Raw genomic sequence first — 21,218 nt, forward strand, 5'->3', positions numbered from 1 at the left:
GGTGCACTGACTCGTGACTAAACAACAGTAGGCTTGGGAAAGGGGAATAATAATAACAATTCTCAACAGATTAGAAAGGGGTTGGATTTAATTGCTGGTATATAACCCCCTTTTGTCTTATTATTTTATTCGTTTATTTTTTTATTTGATTTATTTATTATTATTTTTCAGGAAATTAATTGAGGGGGGTGCAGATCACTCATTATTTTTGTTCATAGTGAAACACCATAATCAGCTTGAATCATGAGTTTGAAGTTGACCGAAATTTATCTTCTTGGTTTTTTTAATTTTGGCTTATAGAGCTTTTTTCAGGAAAAATGAGATGGCTATAGCATTAATTTGCCGTACTGTATAGTTTTGCATAAGTGTGTAAAAGTATTGCCGAATCTTTAAAAACAAAAATTTAATTTTCAATTTTCAATTAATTTTCAGAATCGACACATCAATTGGCAAACTAATAGGTTCACATTAGACCCCCACAACTTTTTACTCAAAGGCAACCTCCATTATCTGCTAAACTTATAAAGTGTGACCCATCCACTGAGGAAAACAACCCCCACGACCCCGTCCCCCCCCCCCCCCCCCACGGGGATTTGTTTTTAAACAGCGCCCTCCATAGTCCAATAATAATAAGGTAATACATTAATTAGTACACAAAGATTGTAATTGTATGTCATCACGTGCCTAGCCTGCTGAACTCATTATTTTCCCATTAAAAACTGTGTACTGATTATATTTTCCTTGGTACAATATTGTGATGATTGTGTCGTGAATATGGCGGAAAAGTTTGACCCCAAAGGTAAGTCGATACGTTGATGAGGGGCGCTCAGCATGGCTATGGACTGCTGCAATCTGCATGATCATCATGGCCGGCCACATGGGATGATGGCAAGACCGCGATATAGGCTGGGGAGGAGGGTTGCGTTATCGTATGGGGAAAAGTTTCCGTATGGCGCCACCACTTTTCCATTTCATATGAAATAATAATAAAAAAATTATAGCATCTAATTTACCTCAATGAGATATCAATTTTTGTAAAAATGAGTGATAAAGTGGTGGCGCCGTACGGAAAGTTATCCACAAGGTTCAAGGACAAGGTTGTGGGTCGTCGTCCGAATCTATCATTTCAAGAAGTTGAAGAAGCTTACTCTGTAACTGCCGATTTCACACATCTGAGGATCTGACATGACTAGCTAGATTTAGAATAAGTATTTTCATCTAGTAGTAGGCTAACTATTCTGATTCTGCATGATTTTTGGTGAATCATAACTTCTTGATTTGTGCAATTCATAATCATATATTTGTATCCCCTTTGTTTGCCGACTAAGCAAACATATTAAATAAACAAACTAATCAAAATCAGACGCAGTGTGGCATTTTAATTAAAATGCCCTTGCCTCAAGGAAAAATAAAATTCCCTATTAACTGTGGGACGCTGTACATACTCCCTTAACAAAATGTTGACATTGGCAGTTTGTATACAATCAGACTGAAAAGTGTTTAGTGCAAACCACAGATGTCAACAACATTATAAAAGGAGTAGAGTGCCCCAGTAAGCAACTGAGTTTACTTTGTTAAATGTTATCGTCTAATCTTGACTTAACATTACAGAGCACCAGCACACCCGCTATAACCCCTTGAAGGATGAATGGGTTCTAGTGTCTCCACATCGGATGAAGAGACCGTGGAAGGGACAAGTGGAGAAGAAACCCACCGAAGATACCCCTCGTCATGACCCCAAGAACCCGCTCTGTCCACGGGCTACAAGAGCCCATGGAGATGTAAGCCCCCCAAAAAATGATTAGATGATTTTAAAAACAAGTAACTGATTGTGATACTTTTCATAGTTCAATTTAATTCGTAGTTCAGTTTATTCCCACCTGGAAGTTCCTATCAATCATTGGAAGTTACAAAATATAACAACTTTACAGGAGAACCTTGAGACAGATGCTGCTCTTTACCCAATAGGTATAAATAGGTACATGTACCTGCGACTCTGCGAGCGTAAATGTAGCTACAGGTTTTGTGAATTTTTTTTGTTTTTTATTCTTTAGCGCCATACTGCAGCTCAAGGCTGTGATACTGATTATGACACTATGCATAGTTCAATTGTATTCATAGTTCAACTTATTTCCACTCAATCATTGAAATTACAAAATACAGGAGAACCTTGAGAAATATTACTACATCTATGCTTCTCATCACCCAAGGGTATAGTTAGGTACCTCCGAGGGTAGCTACAGGTTGATATTGTGTACATGTACATGTATGAAGAAGTCACTAGCGCCATACAGCAACTCAGGGCTGTATACTCCCAAGGGAGCTGAGAAAGATTTAAGAAATGTTATTGGCCAAATGACCAGGGGTGGGTTTCACAAAGAGTTAGGACTAGTCTTATCTCTAGTTAGGACCAGTTACTCGTCCTAACGAAGGACTATCCATGCAATTTGTATATCTCCTAGGACCGGTCCTAACTCTTTGTGAAATCGACCCCAGGGCACTATATTCTCAACGTAAATCGCATTGAGATGTTGTTGTGGAATGTGCTGTATAAGAACTAGTTATAATTATTATTAATTCCAGCAAATGTTTCTTCACTCAGGTGAATCCAGACTATGCAAGAACCTTTGTCTTTGAGAATGACTTCCCAGCATTGTTACAGGCAGGTGCACCAGAGCCCAGTGAGTACAACACTTACGAGAATGACTAAACTTTTTTTCAAATTAGGGCGCCCCTTCAACCCTATTTGCTTAAGTGCATGTCGATGGCATGTTGGGCTGAGCAGTAAAAGAGCACTAACAATAAAAATAATAATAACCAGTTTTTATTATAGCGCTTTTCACATCTGGAGGGCATCTCCAACATTATTACCCCCAGTCACTGGGCCTTAATTAATTCCTTAAACCATCTCAGCTCCCTGGTGGGGAGTATGTAGCCTGTTCAACATTAATATGCGCTACTCGGCTAAATCAATCACAAGAACCGTCTCTGCCCTCATAGGTACCCATTTACCCCTGGGTGGAGAGAAGCAATTATAGCTAAGTGTCTTGCTCAGGGATATAATTGTCACGATCAGGATTCGAACCCACACTCTGCTGAACAGAAGCACCAGAGCTTGAGTTCAGTGCTCTCATCCGCTCGGCCACGACACCCTACAAAACTGAACTCATAGCTCTGGTGTTTCTGATCTGCAGGTGCGTTCAAGTCCCGGTAGTTGCACTTGTGTCCTTGAGCAAGACACCTATACCATAATCGCTTTGTCCTTTTCTACAAGAAGTTTTAAACACATTATCAACAGAGGCTATCACAGCTGAAATTTTTGTTTAAATAAAGTTATAACCACACACGCAAGTGTGTAAACACCTGCAATCGTGGACCCTCCTTTGTTCAACTCTTTGTGATAGCAACCGTGGACCCCATTGTGTTCCTTTGTGATAGCAACTGTGGTCCCATTGTCCTCTTTGTTATAGGTCCTGGGTTTGAATGTGGATACAAACCCATGTATACACATGCAGCTCTGTGTTACAGTCACTGTGTGGACATTCCTATGTTCTGTATACTAAAGGAACATCCTATTCTTCAACACTGTATATAAAATCGCATGGACAAGTGTAGTCCACAAAGTGTTTCAAGTCTCTACATTATGTGAACCTCTTTTACTTACCGGTCCGCACTTTGTATGTAGCATTAAAACAGAATAATAACTTAGTGAAATCAGTTATAGAAAGAAAAATACAACAATTTTAACATGTTTAGCCATGAAGTTCAGATCAACACTTTTCACTGGTTCTCTAGTGGGCTTTGCGAGGTAATGTGTGAGACAAGAAATGTTTTCTTTTCCCACAGGCCCAAGTGAACATCCTCTCTTCCAATCAGCTCCCGCCATTGGATCATGGTAAGCTGGCATTTAGTATCTTTAAAAGATTAATGGAGACAAAACTTGTATCACAAATTACCTCTTAACCGAGCCACCAAACTCCCCAAATATCATACCAATGATCTGACATGCATGCAAGTAGTCGTGTGCTTTCAGATGCTTGATTTCGAGACCTCAAAATCTAATTCCGAGGTCTCAAAATCAAATTCGTGGAAAATTACTTCTTTCTCGAAAACTACATTATTTCAGAGGGAGCCGTTTCTCACAATGTTTTATACTATCAACAGCTCCCCATTACTTGTTACCAAGTAAGGTTTTATGCTAATAATTATTTTGAGTAATTACCAATAGTGTCTAATAGTAATCTCATGTCTTATTTTCATTTTGCTGTTACTAATTCCAGCCAGGTGATGTGCTTTCATCCGTGGTCTGACATCACACTACCTCTGATGTCACTCACAGAGATCAAAGCTGTTGTTGATAAATGGGCTGAGATGACCTCTGACCTAGGGTCAAAGTTTAAATGGGTTCAGGTGAGAAACAGCAAAATGATCAACGATACTTCATTATTGACTTTAAAGCCAGGGTACACTGTTAGTAATGTCAAAGACTTGGTGTATCCCAACGCATGTATAAAAATAACAAACCTGTGCAATTCTGGCGCAATTGGTTATATCAAAGTTGTAACAAAATAAAATCAGAAAAAATACCCTTGTTGTATAGAATTGTATCCTTTAAGATTCTCAGATTCAAAGTATTGGGTGAATAGTTTACCCCTTTCTCTAAAACCACATTACTTCAAAGGGGGTCTTTTTCTAACAATGTTTATAATGTCATAGTTGCAGTGCCCTTATCTCCAATCAGTTTTTGTGTTCATTAATGTTTGGAGTAACTACCAAATGTGTACACTGATCTGCCTTAAAAGCTTTCAAATAAGGCCTCTCAATAAAGCAAACCTAATCACTGTACTAGTCAAAAACCCAATCAAGAGAAGACAAGGAAGTCAATTTCAGTCACAGAAGAAATTGTCAGTTTTAGATTTTGACATAATTTGTTATCAGCAATGAAGGTTTGATTGTAATTTTTCTCATCTTGCAGATATTTGAAAACAAAGGAGCAGTGATGGGATGCTCAAATCCACATCCACATTGCCAGGTAAGGATGAGGGGAAAGCGTTTTTTATTTTATTTGATATTTTTGTATGCAAGTCGCCAGACACACAAGGCCTGAAGGCTACTTCAAGGTGTGGGCTACTACTATTTTTACAGGGGCCGTTCTACATGTACATGTACCTACTCCTAGGGCTGAAACATTAAGGCTTGGGTATCATCCATCAGAAGCCTGGCTGGTAGAGCAGAAAGCACTTCCTCCCCAACTCCCCAGCTTGAATCTGGTAATCTTAACCGCTTGGCCATGATACTTTATCTATACCCAACGAGTGTCTGAAAGTGTTGATAACTTTTAGGACATTTTGGGTTGAAACAAGAAAAATTGACAAACCAGGACTTAAAATCTGCGACCTTCGATTTAAAGTGCCAGCAAGTCGTGGCCGAGCGGATAAGAGCACCGGACTCAAGCTCTGGTATTTCTTATCAGTGGAATGTGGGCTTGAATCCCAGTTGTGAAACTTGTAGACTTGTCAAGTCATGCAATTACTGGCCCATTGCAAAACTCACTGGCCTTATAGGGGCTTACGGTCCAGTGTAATAATCCAGCCGTGACTGTACCCCCCCAAACCACCCACTCTTAGCTTGAGCTCACAATTTTATCAAAGTGCAAACATTTGGGTGTACTTTTGAGTTACTGAAGAATATATTAGTTTGATGGATTTATTTCTTGAATGATTTAGTAGCTACAAGCTGAAGCCACTCTTTCAGACACGGTTAACTCTGAGTTAGAAAATTTATCTTTAAATGAAATATATTAGTTAGTGGCAAAACTCAAAAAGTTTAAGATGTGCAAAAGAGTAAAAAAAAAAGAACCCCTTGCATATAACTTCAAACAGCGCCCTTACTGGGGTCAAAGGGAGACCGCTCATTGAGCTATGAGTGATTTGTATGTTTTATAATTCTTCTCCCAAAGGTGTGGGGGAGCAATTTTATGCCCAATGAGCCTCGAATAAAAGATAGAACCCAGAGGGAGTACTACAAGACTCATGGAACACCTATGCTTGTTGAATATGCCAAGATGGAAGCTGAAAAGAAGGTGAGTAGAATCTCTGAACTCCCTCCTTCTGCACATTCTACTTGTTCTGTCCAGGTAGCTGCAGGAATGGTCTTGGTCTACCACATTCCATCAGAGCCATCCAGTCAGATTGGTGTAGTGGTGTCTTGCCTTCCACTTGTGGTACCCCAGTTTGAATCCCACAGGGGGGCACTTTTTTTTTGGGGGGGGGGTGGGGGGTGGGAGCATGCACCTTGAACACTTATGTGGATACCAGTGCTATAGAAGACGCCATTATAATTAATTGTTTACATTTTATTTTGATTACACGTCCAACAGCACAGTGAGCGCCAATAATCTGATGAATATGAAAGAAGAAGAAATGTTCAGTTTTAGATGTGGGAGGAAAACTCAAAAGGGTGAGAACCCCTGCAATCAGGTAGGGACTGAAAACCCAAGTCCACATGCGAAGAACGAAAGAAACCACTGAGCAAACCTGATTACTATTTTATTTTGACATTGATTTATGGAGCTCTGTATTTAAAAATGCACGTTTTACACAATGTCTGTCATCAACTTAAAAGATGCGTCAGTGAATTTGCATCGAAATAACTGAACAATCATTCCCTATCTATTCAGGAACGAATTGTTGTAGAAAATGATACCTGGTTAGCTGTTGTGCCTTATTGGGCAATGTGGCCATTTGAAACGATGCTGTTACCACGGCGACATGTACTGCGGTTACCAGACCTCACAGACGAGGAGCGAAATGGTGAGTGAAGGAATTTGAGAAAGATTGGAGTCTTTTTAAGAAACAATTGTCTTTTTGATCTCACTGAGGACTCGGTTTGTTGCAAGTCGCTGGTCATTTAGGTCACACATTTTGTGTATTACATGTACCTCAAAACAATTGAAGCATCAGTGACCAATTTCATGGCTCTTCTACTATTAATATTAACTAATCATCAAGCCCAACTGCTGCCAAATAAACTTTTGAGGTTTTAGTGTGACTATTGATCCTTTGAATGTAGAAACTTGTACTGTTCTTTTTCTCCCCCCTTTAGGTCTAGCCGATATCATTAAGCGACTGTGCATCAAGTATGACAACCTGTTTGAAACATCATTCCCTTATTCAATGGGATGGCATGGTGAGTAAACAAGCATAAGGGTCAAAGGTCATGTGAAATAAATGATTTAAGATGGGTCATAGACTGGTAAAATTAAAGACCATGAAAACTGACTTGGTAAGAAGCGCTGCAGCTGTTGATAATAAAAACCAATGAGAAAGAATTCCCATTGAAGTTAAAGATATGCAGTAAGGTGTAGGTTTTAAAAGGAGCACAAAACTCAATAATAATACGGACATTTATATTGCGCAGTGACCTATATCAATATTTACAAGAAAGCACTGATTAGAGTGTGGGTTGGAGTCCTGGTTGGGGCGTTTGCATCCTGGCTGGAGCAATACATTTTGCCATAATTGCTTTGTTCATTGGATGGGACATAAAGCCAGAGGTCCTGAGCACTATAGGATTGGTAGTGCCATGTAAAAGAATGCAGAACATTTTTATCGTGCAAGAGTACACGTAGGGGTTAACCCCAGTGTTTCTGGTTCGCAGAGCAAGCACCCCTGTTTACAGGTTTCCTCAGACTTGTGAGCTACAGTCATTAAGTTCATTTATGAGGCATCCTTGGTTTCCATTCCAGAAATATATACAGAAAGAAAAAAAATAATAGTACATGTAGTTGAGTCGTGACACTTCAATCATTGTGCACTAGATAGCATTGCACCTATTAAGAGTTGAAAACCTCAAAAACAGTTGATTAATTTTGTTGTTTTACCCATACACCGATGTGTGGTAGCACTGTATACTCAGTACTTTCCCCCGAGTCCTGTGATATATAAATATATCACAGGCCTATTACTGGGTGGGATTCGAACCCACGACCCTTGCAATTCATTATTCTAGAGCAGTGTCTTACCAACTAGATTACCGAGATTGCCCTGTAGCTATAGAGGCAGTTCGAGTCATATGTTTTGGCAGCCGGTTCCGCAACGATGATATAATAGATGTTAAATTTGCAACGGGGATAATATTAGTTTTAGGTTTCTATCCATACATTGATGTGTGTGAGAACTGTATACTCAGTAGTTTGCAACTAGGTACTCGGTAGTTTACAACTGGTTTTCAAGGTTTGTGTAAATAGAACACTTCACCTGTCTGAGGTGTTTGGTGCATATCTTGATTTAACAAAAGATTCCCGCATTTGTTTGTACAGGTGCACCCACAGGGGAGTCGCTCAATGAAGACAACAGCCACTGGCAGCTCCATGCATTGTACTTCCCCCCTCTTTTAAGGTCAGCAACTGTGCGCAAGTTCATGGTGGGATATGAGATGATGGCACAGGCACAGAGGGATCTAACAGCCGAACAGGTAAACACAACTGCCATAAAAAAAAGTAATTACTTAGTGATTAACTTATTGACTAAACCCGACCATTAATTTCCCCAAAAGAAATGTTAGTTGAAACAAAATATTTTATCAATATAAACCACAAGGGAAACTGACTATTCGTAAATTTTGAAATGATTTTTTGGGTTGAACAAAGAATTGACTAGAGTGGGATTCGAACCAACGACCTCTGGATTAACGTGCCGGCGCTCTACCAACTGAGAAATGATTTTTTGGGTTGAACAAAGAATTGACTAGAGTGGGATTCGAACCAACGACCTCTGGATTAACGTGCCGGCGCTCTACCAACTGAGCTATCTAGCCCTATATTGGTGGTGTCCCTGTTTTGTCAATATCTTTGTTCGGGGTGCCAGTCAGAACATTTCAAACTAAAGCAGTGTTCCCATTGGACTTTTTTTAGTCAAAGTACCGTGACTTTTCTGTAGAATGACAAAATTAAATCCAATGAGGAAGATGGTGTACTTTCCCTTGTGGTTTGCCACGTGATATTTTTTTAATTTTTTTTTACAATTTTAACAGATTTTTAAATTGATTTATGATGATTTCAGGCAGCAGAGAGACTACGCAATTTGCCAGATGTCCACTACAAGGGGACAGTCAACGAGTAACGGAAGTTACTGTGCTCTACAAATGCCAGATGATGATTGGTGGATTGATTTTGAAGGAGATAATTTCTTTTAATTTGAAAAGATACACTAAATATTTTATCAAATCCTGCCAATTTTGCATTTCGTTTGTTCAATGTGATTTATGAAGTGGTATTAAAATGGTACTCATTTATTCACATTATCTAAATTATGGCAATGGAATAATATGACAGGGTGCTCTATTGTAAATTTGTAAAGATTTTTCTATTCTGAAATGAAGTGTGCTATATTTAGTGCCAAAATAAGTGATTTTTTTATTGAAACTATTTTTTTTTGAGGACTGATGCTCAGGCATACTTGACCTCTGGAGGAAAAAAAAAAAAGGAAACTTTATTGATTACAAGTACCCAGTTCTAAGCCTGGGCGACTAGTTAAATTAACTACTCGACTAATCGCGTTTCAAATAGTCGCAACTTCGACACTAGTTGCAACTAATTTTCACTTTCCAAGATGCATTGGGGCATATTGAAGGATTGTGTTACTGATGTCTGATTGTGCTTCACCAGTCAGTTAAAAAAATTTGTTCACCAAGCAGGAAGTCTCGACTTTTTTTTGTAGTTGTCTTGGTGGAACTATTAACCGAGTAGTTGAAAAAACTGTAGTCGCAACTGCGACAATAGTCGCACTACTCGCCCAGGTTTACCCAGAACTGAACTACTAAGAATTTTGAGTTTTACAGACTACCACTTTTTCAGGCTATTTATTTGATAACAATGAGTCGTAATGAAAATCATGATTTTATAATTTAATTTTAAAGTATTTTTTCTACTGCAGCTTGGTGACTCTGGGCCCCTGGTTTTTGGTATTCCAACCTCCAGACGAAGAGGTTACGTAATAACATAATAATATTTTGTAAGCGCAACAGAGCAGTACATTTTCGGCATGTTCATGCGGCTTGGGTTGATTTATAGCAAACTGAAACAACAAAAGTTCTCCTTAGGTCAATTTTAGACTGAATATTTCACAGACATTATGATTTGGTACCAAGTTTTGTAAAGGAAAGCTATCCAATAAAATAATGTATTTTTGAACAGTTCATCTAATTTCCAATCGTGTCAAAACGAACAAGGGCAGGATTATTTCGAAAATTTTAAAAGGTACGTGGAGGTTGGGTTCAACTCTAAAAATGAATGGCAATAAAAACTTATGGGGTAAGAAGTACTGTACACCAGCTTCGGATATTACATGTAGAATGCATTTCGGAGAAACATTTCACTTAGAAGTACCACGGTCGTGGAAAAAGATTTTTTAGCCTCCAAAAATTTGAATATATAAGAAGCGTTACCGCGGTAACACTTCTCAGACTGTGTATTCCTTCACGGATTATTCTTCCTGCGTGGACATATTCGCTCCAAAGTTTCGACGATATCTTAAAAATGCAACCACCTTTTGAAATGTAATTTTCACAGGTTCATTTTATTGTATACAACTACAAGGATATAGACAATGTGACCTGTGACATCACATGTTAACAAAAGAGCCACCAAGCCTGGACTTCATGCAGGCAAGATTTGTACACAGCCCAATGGAAGAAAATATAAAATCTTATTATTTTGTGGAGGTTGCACTGTCCAATTCTTATCAACTTTTGATATGATGAAAAACTTGTCCAGCTCTTTACTTTCATAACTCTTGGATTTATGTGGAAATTATGACACAAAATGTCAACCTCTAATTCCCATAATGACCAGTGCAGTATCTTGCCTGCCAGACTAGCTAAAGAATGTACAAGGTCACACTTAATGTAAACAAAGTTCACATGGTCTGTAGGATTAAAACAATAAAATGGTTCCGAACACCACATGTATACATTGCCTTTAAACAATGTCATTTCTCTTTAGAGTAATTTTGTTATCCATCGTAGTCTTAAAAAGTTGGGGTGTTATGCAACGCTATTATGAACAATAAATGAACATTATATCGCATAGAAATGCCTTGTCCTAAATTCTGTATGTTTGTCTTCAGTATTTTAAACTTCTTCAAATTGGTAACTTTATATAGATTGTTTGAACAATAATAGAAGCATATAACTTTATTAAAGCCTTAGCTTTGTTTCTTACAAAGACAAAGAGACAAAATCTTGATGAGAACATTTTGTTGACTTAACAATTTCTTCTGAAAACAACTGTTCTCTACAGAAAAATTGTCAAAGGGAAAAGTACTGAGTATACACATCATCCCACAATGTTGCACAAACACAAAAGCTGGTTATTTATAGGCAAGATGCTAAATAAGACAAAAATCAACACATTTTTTTTTATACAGAACAGATCAAGTGGAATGCCCAATCTCTTTCACATTTATTTACTATGTAACTAGTCCCTAAGTTCTATAATGCTACTTGTACATATTTGTTGTAGAAAGCTAAATAATTTAGAGTTATATAGGGACTAAAAGATAGCAAAAAATATCAAGACTGTACTTAAAATTTCTAACATACAATTGGTTTTCATGTGTTTAAAACGAGAAAAGATTGCCCAAAGAAGTCACAGTTTAATTACTTTTTTCTTAAATTTGAAAAAAATGTATTAGTTTTTTTTTTAGACAACTAAAAGCAAGAAGTGCTGGATTGCATTTTAATTATAAGATATTATTAAAATAAAAAAGATTGCAATTTGTTTTATCATGTTCAACATGCCCTCTGGTTAAATTGTACACAACTTGTTCAAGAATAGAGCCTAATCTTTGATTGCAAAAAGAGCTACCACAATATGGTCATGGGATGATTAAGTGTTGACAAATTTTTCAAACTGATAACCTCAATTGAAATCTGTTAAAGTTAAACACCCACTACGGTCTTGCATCTTGACTACACTCCCTTGATATGACGTTTGGTTCATTTTCTGCATCCTGTCTTAGTGTTCCGCACCCCCGAACAAAGATATTGACAAAAAAGGGACACCGCCAACATAGGGCTAGATAGCTCAGTTGGTAGAGCGCCGGCACATTAATCCGAGTAGTTCCGAGTCCCACTCTTGTCTTTATTCAACCCCAAATAAATAAACTTAGATCTTGCAACCCCGGTAAGCTCATAATTTGATATGAAGAAAATATCGCCGTCCAGGACCATGTTTGTGCAATACTTGTTTTGCATATTTTGGAGCTCCTTGACGATGGAGTTCATTGATCAAGAGTGGTCTCCAAAGTAATTGTGCGGCAAAAAGGAGACAATAATTTTCCCAAGTAAAACCATTATTTGCAGATTTTTTTCCATTTATACAAATTTTGTATAAACAACATGAGGATATTATGAATACGCAATTCATAATTATAGCACTGAGACAATAATGTTGTCTCTGCTTAGTTCGAAGGAAAAAGGTGTGGGGTAAAAATGAAGCACGCAGGTCGCCCTTGATCGGTAAAGCCGTCTTCACCAATGAGATAAGTGTGTCTTTGTAGCAAGATTTACCAACAACAATTTAAAAAAGAAATACATTTTCCAATGTACAATCAAATCCTCAAGAACTCAATAAAATAATGATCATGTTGTTTGCACATTGATTTTTTTCTCTATTCTTATACCATGCATAATATGTGGCAGATAGTGTCAACCCCCCCCCCACAATGTTCCTTTACTGTAACACTCTTTTTCCTCTTGCCTAGATGACGCCCCCCCCCCCCTCCCTAAAATCCTCAGAAGGGTTCTTAAGATGCCCATGCCCACAACACAGTGCAGACACAATAGGGGGGGGGGGGGGTTACACCATGCGACATAGTATTGAGCACCAAATGCTCACTTTACTTATAAAAACAACAAAAAACAGCAACAGCTCGCTCCTTCAAATGCATTCAATATTTTTTTTTTTTTAACCCAATACATCATGTAAAACAGACTTGACTTGCACATATCCCATGAAACGTGAACATTCAACCAATCTCTGAAAAACCCTCTTCCACTCTTGGGATTTTTCCATGTAACCATTTAACACATTTCCACCATCACGAAAAAATACACACATACAAAAAAAAATCTACTTTTTTTTCTCTGAGAAAACCCCATATCAACCTCCAATTTTAATCAAACTTTATGGTGTTAATATTTGTACCTTTGAGTCAGGTTCAGAACTGAGTGAGTGAGTGCAAGGCCGAACAAGTACATGTATGTGAAGTCTAATGCCGTAGCGTTTGTTTTTAAAAACACACTTCAAAATGAATACATAAGCCTCCATTAACAAAAAACATTAGCCTAAACCAGTATCAACTTCAAATTTGTACAGCTTTTATCCGATTATTATTAGTTTTGATAATTAACATTTGATAAACTCAAATTAAGTAAAATCTTGGCAAGTGGTCCACACTGCTTCAAGTCTATTTTAAAATGAAGTATTTCGTAAGCTAGCATAAGCATTTTAAATATCAATTAGATAGAGGGATAGGTTGGTCACTGATGAAAGATGCCAAGCATTTTGTGTGCTTCTGCTTAAAACCGATGAAAATACCCTCCCTTTGTCGCCAGTATGTCGCTAAATTCCATAATGCAAGTCAATAATTCCTTGATGCATCTTAACATTTTAAAGGCACCAGTCTCTCCCAGCCAACATACCAAATAGTTTTGTACAACAAATAGCTCTGCAAATTAGACAAAGCCTTCGTGAAACAAACAAAAACCTTGATAACTATCAGGGAAGTATTACATAACTGGTGCTCTGACTGATATGAGGATTGGTTAAGACTGTTTCTGAATCAAGCAACTTCCGGCTATGGCTATAACCTTTGACTGGTGTCCTCTCAAATGCAGTGATTTATTAGGGAAGTATTACATAACTGGTGCCCTGACTGATGTTAGGGTAGATGAAGACCATTTCTAAATGACTGCAATGGTCAGTTAGACTGGTATCCTTTCAAGTGCAACTAAACTATCAGAGAAGTAATACATAACTGGTGCCCTGACTGATGTTAGGGTAGATGAAGACTGTTTCTAAATCAAGCGACTTTAACTATGGCTATGGTGTGACCTTTGACCTCAATGACTATGTTGTTGAGTGTATAGGCCTTTCCAGCATTCCAGCTGTAGCCCCTTGCCGAAGCCATCAATTCCGAACAAACCAAATTGTTTTACTCGAGCAATGGGACCACTTTAACTTGCCATGTCATGACCTATTACTTTATGATTTTAAATTTCCAATTTATCAGTCCCCTGGTAAGAGAATTTACTTTAATAATGTGAAATATTACACTTGTATCATAGCTGATGCATTAACCACAAGCTAAAACAGTTGGTTTTTATTTTGCATAATTAGCAGTTAATCATGTTTTTACTATTTTTTTTCTTCTTCTTCTTCATAGGTTTAGTACAAAAAAGTTATACACCTCTCTATGCGTGATAAAAGTAAAGGGTTGACAAAAACACAAAGAGTTGTCTTCTTAATAAGTGATTGAGAGCGTACAATTACCATAACTGCAAGAAATAATATCGTTGAGGTATTCACGTTTCCTGTTGAAGTGAGTATCCAGTGGCACACCTTCGTAATCCAGCAGTTAACTTGGAGCACACATGAGACGATGATGATGTTGATTTTTGATTTTTCAGTTCTTGTCGACACCACTGTCAAAAGTCGTGCAACTCCAGTAAAGAATGGTTGAAAGTAAACGAACAGATTTTTCCACAAGCTAATACATTTTGTAAAGTGAAGATATTCATAGTATGTTTTAGATCATTGCTTTGATGTAATGATGGTGCTCAAGGTCATATTTTAGCATGATTATGCACAAAGTCAAACCTTGCCATGATGATGCACAAGTTTGTATCTTATCATGATGATACACGAGGTCGTATCTTGTCATGATGATACACAAGGTCAGATCTTGTCATGATGATACACAAGGTCAAACCTTGCCATGATTATGCACAAGGTCATATCTTCTCATCATGCGCAAAGTCGTATCTTGTCATGATGCGCAAGATCGTATCTTGTCATGATGATACACAAGGTTGTATCTTGTCGTAATTATACACAAGGTTTATCTTGTCATGATGATACACAAGGTAATATCTTGTCATTTTGTTACACAAGGTCATATCTTTTCATAATTATGCACACGGTTGTGTCTTGTCATGATGATACACAAGGTCGTATCTTGTCATGATGATACACAAGGTTGTATCTTTTCATAATTATGCACACGGTTGTGTCTTGTCATGATGATACACAAGGTCGTATCTTGTCATGATGATACACAAGGTTGTATCTTTTCATAATTATGCACACGGTTGTGTCTTGTCATGATGATACACAAGGTCGTATCTTGTCATTTTGTTGCACAAAGTTGTATCTTTTCATAATTATGCACAAGGTCGTATCTTATCATGATGATACACAAGGTTGTACTTAGATCATATCTTGTTATGACATCACATGACCGCAACGCTCATGATATGACCTCAAACAAACATGACATCAACCAACAGGATATGACCTCAACTAACAAGATATGGCGTCAAAATTCAATTTCTACATGCAGGAATAATGGATTATTTACAGAGTTCAACCTAACACAGTAAATACCCTTTGAATTTTGCTAGATTTTTGGTAAGGTGGCAGTAATAATATGGCTATGTTAAGGTCTATTTAACACAGGAAAGCCACAATGTCTGCATAGTATGCATACATTATTTAACAAGTCATCATTACAACAAAGCAAAATGTCCCCTAACAATTTATAAAACAATTAAAAAAACATCCCAAATAAAAAACAACCAAATAACATTCCCCCCCCCCCCCAAAAAAAAGAGACATGTCTTCCAAAAATGTTAGTTGTCTATACAAAGAGTTCAGTGGGCCTCATCGACCTGAGTAAAAACATCATGACTCCCCGTTCCCGGAGTCATCCTCGTCGTCAAAATAGCAACCATCTTCCTCTTCCTCCTCGTAATCGCCGTCGTCCGCGTAGTCGTCATCCTCGTAGAAATCCGTCAGGTCTTGGGAGCTGTGCGAGGGCGTCTGTGCTTTGTGCTGGATGCAGTAATCCTGCAGCGTCAGGGGAACTTTTACACCGTCCTTCTGGGCTTCAGCTTTTGTCTTGGAGACTTGTCTCCTGTGAATAAGAGGGAAAACAAAACAAAAATACATCATCTAATAAAACAAGGTATAGGGCCTAGACATTTAATTACTTCAGTTGCAATTGATTATGGGTTTATTATTACATTCATTCATTGATTCATATTGGTTTACATATACGTGCACAGCTACAATCATGTGTACACATTTTTTCCAAGTCCATTTTATGAACAACAGTTTGAAAGACAAATAATAGTTCTATTGCCTAGGACTAGTCCTAAGTTAGGACTACCTTTGTGAAATCCACCCCAGGTTCTTATAAAATACTTTATCAGGTCACCCCTAAGGGGCATGAAAGCATATAAGGGAATGCTGTGCACGTCGCGCGTATCCCGTGATGTGGCACAAATGTCCCGGCCGTTGCTCTCGACCAATAGGAATGAAGAAACTGTCTTTTAAAAACAGGTGCAAGCTCACTCGTCACATCCATGTTTTCAACACTTTTTACTGGTCATAAACAAAGGTTTATACACACCTACGTGACGCGCTCTCCACCAATAGGAATAGCGAAACTGAGGTATTTATGAATGTAGTATTACATTGCAATACTCAACAAGACCAGACTCAAAGTCAACATTTGAACATAACTTAAAGACACTGGACACTTTTGGTAACTGTCAAAGACCAGTCTTCTCACTCGGTGTATCTCAACATAGAAACATAATCTACAAATTTCCTACAAATTTTCCTAATAAATAAATATAAAAATTGTTTATAATATATACCCCCCAACCCCCAAAAAAAATTATATACCACCATTTCATCAAGACCACAGCGGGTTGTGATGAAACAGAGAAACAAATAAACGATGAGATAAAATGCAAGTTAAAATCAAACAGCCAAACAATCATTGTGGGAACTGTGTCTGGTTCCAAGCTTAAAATCAGCTAATCTGCTGGCTACTTAGCAGCTTTTGTAGATTACCTGATTATATTTGGGTATTCAGGATCAGATCCTTTGGAATCTTTCCACTTTCTGTACATGACGGAGGCATCAACGTTGGCAGGAGAGAATGTATTGGGCTCGTTAAGGAGTGATATGACGCTAAGAAGGATTGTTCTGCCAGGAGTACAAAATAAACAAAATACAAAGTGTTAGTGATACACATTTAAGGGTAGTAGGCAGGGTCATACATGAACCATTGTAGATTGGTTTTTATTGCCAAAATGGTCAAGAAAGATACAATCAAAATTACATGTGAAAGTTTCAGCTCAATACAGTGTCTACTTGCTGAGAAAAGAACAAAAACACTGCCACGGTATTTTCACAAGAACCCCAAATCCAAACGCGTTTAGCCAGGTGACATCATATACTAACATGACTAACTGGCCGCAGCATTCGCGAACGGACACCAACCCTCAGAAATCTGAGAAAGGTTTCATGTATGAATTGTTTCTCAGATTTAAATGTTTAAGGTGAAAACAATTATCCATATTACTCTTCAAAAGGAATTCTTTTTCAAAATAGTTTTAAAAATCAAAAATCAAAACTTAAATCAAAATATTTATAGCCCATAACTCCACCCCATTTTGCTCGTGGGTTTTATCGCGTGGCATTTACTAAAAAAAAAATTGGTAAGTAGGGGGCCTACTGTAAGATAAACATTCGTCTGCAAGACACCAAGGTCCATACAAGTCTTGCAGATGAGACTTAATCCTAATCCTAAGAACATTTTGTCTCCTTCACCTCCTTGCAAACTAATAATCCAGAATGAATTTAATGTGAGGCCATTTGCTCTTATGCTGTCAGACAATTAACAAGATGACACAATCACCCTAATATTATTCGTCACACGTTTCTCTTCTCTGGTATTATTGTTGTTGATAGTTCTCATTTGACTCCCGAGTGATTTAGTTTCTCGAGACGTCACACTCGGCTTGGTGCTACTGGCCAGCTTGATTGGATTAAGGACATTCAGTGAGCAAGAAAAAGCAAAGTGGCTACGAGAGAATGCAAAAAGGCAAACTTAATAACTGCCTCGGTGCATGTAACAACCATCTGGGGCCCCGGACAATTGTTCAGTACATGAGGTTAGTTTTTCAATAAGAGGTTTTTTCTCGAGATTGGATTTTGGGCATCCAGGCTGCATTGCACCTTGTATGCTATTGTATTGGAAGGGCTGAGGAGAACATGGAGAAGGTTCTGAATACACACGAGACACCTGAGTGGTGGTCATGTGCATTTACAATGTAATGCATGATAATTGACATTACCATGATGTTGCATTGATGGTTTTCGTAGAATGTGCAGAATGCCAGAGTTAACTCTTTTGTTTAGCGTAAACTTCTTTTCGTTCAGGTGTTTGTCCAACATCCAACGCGGATTTATCTCTTCATGTCTACTCAACAAAAGAGACTGACACATGGTGCTACCACCAACCTCATCTGATTGAACATTTTTGGTTACCTCAGATTTCCACGTACATTGTAATATTCTTTAACGTGCCAAGAAAACAACACTGGCACTTTTTAAAGACATTATTTTGATAATAAATGAGTAACAATAACCGTATCAATGCGCTTTACATTAGTGCCCTGGTCATAGGGCCAATAACATCCCATTTAATGTTTCGCAGCTCCCTTGGGAGTATACAACCTGGGCAACAGTTTATAATGCTCCAAAGGCTTTTTCATTCACCATATCAATCTCTACCCTCGCAGGTATCCATTTATACCCCTGGGTGAAGAGAAGCAATTATATTAAAGTATCTTGCTCAAGGACACAAGTGTCACGACCGGGATTCGAACCAACACTCTGGTGACTTAACACCATACATGTAACTTGAATTTGATGCTCTTACCACTCGGCCATGACACTCTACAAAGTACATTGCAATGTTTTTTTAACATGTGATTTTGCGCGAGACTTGAACAGTCTATCTGGTGAGCATGTTTGTGCTTCTAAATGACCAGCAAGATCTGTAATTTATACCTGACACTTTGTGTGGGGTTCCATCTTTCCGAGGGTAGTTCGCCACTCTGTGGGTCATCCACAGGGGGATGAAGGATGGATATGCATACGTCACCGGTTTGCTGAATGACAAACACAAGATATTATTTACAAATTACAACAAGGATTTTAACAGTATGAATAGAACTTTTAATAAGTTCATTGTTTCTTGAAAACAATTATCAAAGAAGAAACAGGATACTTTGGAAGTTTGATATACCTGGGGTGGTATCTCTTGTTAGTATTCCTAACTCTTTGTGAAATCGACCCCTGAGCCCACACAGAGCTGTACAAAAAATTATTATACATTATGTAACAACTTTCTTGTTAACAAGTACGATACTAGGATACTACTTCTTGGTGGTTCAAGCATAGTGAGATTCGAACATCACAGAAACATATTCAATAAATTAAACCCAAATACTATGACAATTAACTAATTATTTCTTTAAAGAAATATGAATGCATTAAGTTTCCTAAGGTTTTTGTGTGAATTTACATCCAACTCCATCCCTTTTGTATCACCCCTTGAAGACTATGCCTAGATTGAAGACTACTTAGGGCTGATTCATACTTCCGAATGCGAATTTCATACTGCCGAGTTTCCGAATGCGAATGTGTTAATTCGAGTTTTGACGTCACAGAGCTGTTTTTGCAGCGATTGTTTTGCAAGAGTAAAGCACATTTCAACTGATGTAAATACTTCCTGTGCGAATTTGTGAATCAAAATTCACTTCGCATTCGATGGAAATATGAATCGGGCTTTAGCCTCCATTTGACTTTTACTTGGAAGCAATACCTTTGTGGAATGTTTCCTCCCTCTACCAGCTAAAAGCCAAAAGAAAAAAAAAAGCCTGCTACAAAAACCCTATCGCTGTGACAGGCCGGGTGAAGGTCAGTACACTGCATTGTATCTTACTTTTTAAAGAGATCGTATACTTGTGTGATCGAGATAAAAGCACTCAAGGTAATAGTGCTAGGAACAGAGGAGATTGACAAAGTCAACACTACAAGGTGCTGAATAGTAGAGACCATAATTTGAAAGTGTGAAGATCTGTGTTTCTTTAAGGATCTGCAGGCCGATGGATAATTAGATTACAATACAATGTAAAAAAGATCCTTTCAAATTATAACAGCGACAACCTATAGACTGCGATGGGTGTTATTATTAAATACAAGAGGTGTTTCAGAACAAAAATTCAAAATTATTACATCTGATTTTCAAGAGGCAATGCATTTTTTCTCCCAGATCAATGTGGCACTACGAGCAGTGGGAATTGTGGACTGAGTAAATTGGACAAAATGCGTACACTCCAAGTGGGTGTGACATTTGTAAAAGTGCACTTGAAACGCGCAGTCGTAATAATGAACAGTGACAATTAATGGAACACGTTGGCTTGGATCGGGCGGGTTGGTCTTGAAAAGCGTTTGAACCCGTTTGTTATGAAATGCAAATGGTAAGATAGATAATTTAAAAGTAGAATAAAATGTCCACACAAACATGCCTCGAAACTGCACGGTTTTCCTTTTACGTCGCAAAGAAACACGGTCGACCATTTTGTGGAGTCAAAATTTTGACTCCATAAAATGGCCAATCGTGTTAGTTCGCGACGTAAAAGGAAAACGTGCAATTTTGAGTGATACTTGTGTGGATCATTATACTCAACTTTTAAAAAAATCTTTCTAACCACAATGTGTTTCATTAAATAAAACATAAACAAAAAACGTTTTTCAAAGACCAACTCGTCCAATCCAAGCCAACGTGTGTCCCTTTAAGTACGTCCGTTACATTTTTAGCATTTCACATTTGACGGAAGGTGAACAGTGGTTTATTAAAGTGTAATACTCACATCGTAAATGTTAGGGTGCCACATTTTTGTGGTAAACTTGAATGTTGGCGGTGAATAGGGATAGTCGTGTGGAAACTTCATTTTTGCCTGCGGAAAGAAAAACAAAAACAAGCAATAAATAGTAAACAGCTACGTATTTGAGCAGAATTGTTAACGGTTATTATCTATTTTACTTGGTTTTAATGTGATATTTTCACAAT

The 21,218-nt window shown here is 37.9% G+C and overlaps 2 protein-coding genes across 2 annotated transcripts in view; one reads left to right on the forward strand and one right to left on the reverse strand.

Annotated features, from left to right (window-relative positions):
• The first annotated feature begins 667 nt into the window (after positions 1-667).
• LOC117296150 (galactose-1-phosphate uridylyltransferase-like) lies at positions 668-10,613 on the forward strand. Its single transcript, XM_033779030.1, has 11 exons — positions 668-799; positions 1,612-1,781; positions 2,603-2,681; positions 3,847-3,895; positions 4,281-4,410; positions 4,976-5,032; positions 5,960-6,082; positions 6,680-6,812; positions 7,105-7,188; positions 8,321-8,475; positions 9,063-10,613. The coding sequence occupies exons 1-11, from the start codon at positions 775-777 to the stop codon at positions 9,120-9,122; spliced, it is 1,065 nt and encodes a 354-aa protein (XP_033634921.1). The 5' UTR covers positions 668-774; the 3' UTR covers positions 9,123-10,613.
• A 1,080-nt stretch (positions 10,614-11,693) lies between these two features.
• LOC117295432 (ubiquitin-conjugating enzyme E2 R2-like) overlaps positions 11,694-21,218 on the reverse strand; it is a 28,275-nt gene continuing 18,750 nt past the window's right edge. Inside the window, exons 2-5 of the mRNA XM_033778087.1 lie at positions 21,019-21,105; positions 19,151-19,251; positions 17,144-17,278; positions 11,694-16,196 (exon numbers count right to left, since the gene is read on the reverse strand). Coding sequence (XP_033633978.1) covers positions 15,965-16,196; positions 17,144-17,278; positions 19,151-19,251; positions 21,019-21,105 — 555 coding nt within the window. The 3' untranslated portion in view covers positions 11,694-15,964. The remainder of the gene's footprint in view (positions 16,197-17,143; positions 17,279-19,150; positions 19,252-21,018; positions 21,106-21,218) is intronic.

This window comes from Asterias rubens, chromosome 10, assembly GCF_902459465.1.
Source record: "Asterias rubens chromosome 10, eAstRub1.3, whole genome shotgun sequence".
Lineage (NCBI taxonomy): Eukaryota > Metazoa > Echinodermata > Asteroidea > Forcipulatida > Asteriidae > Asterias > Asterias rubens.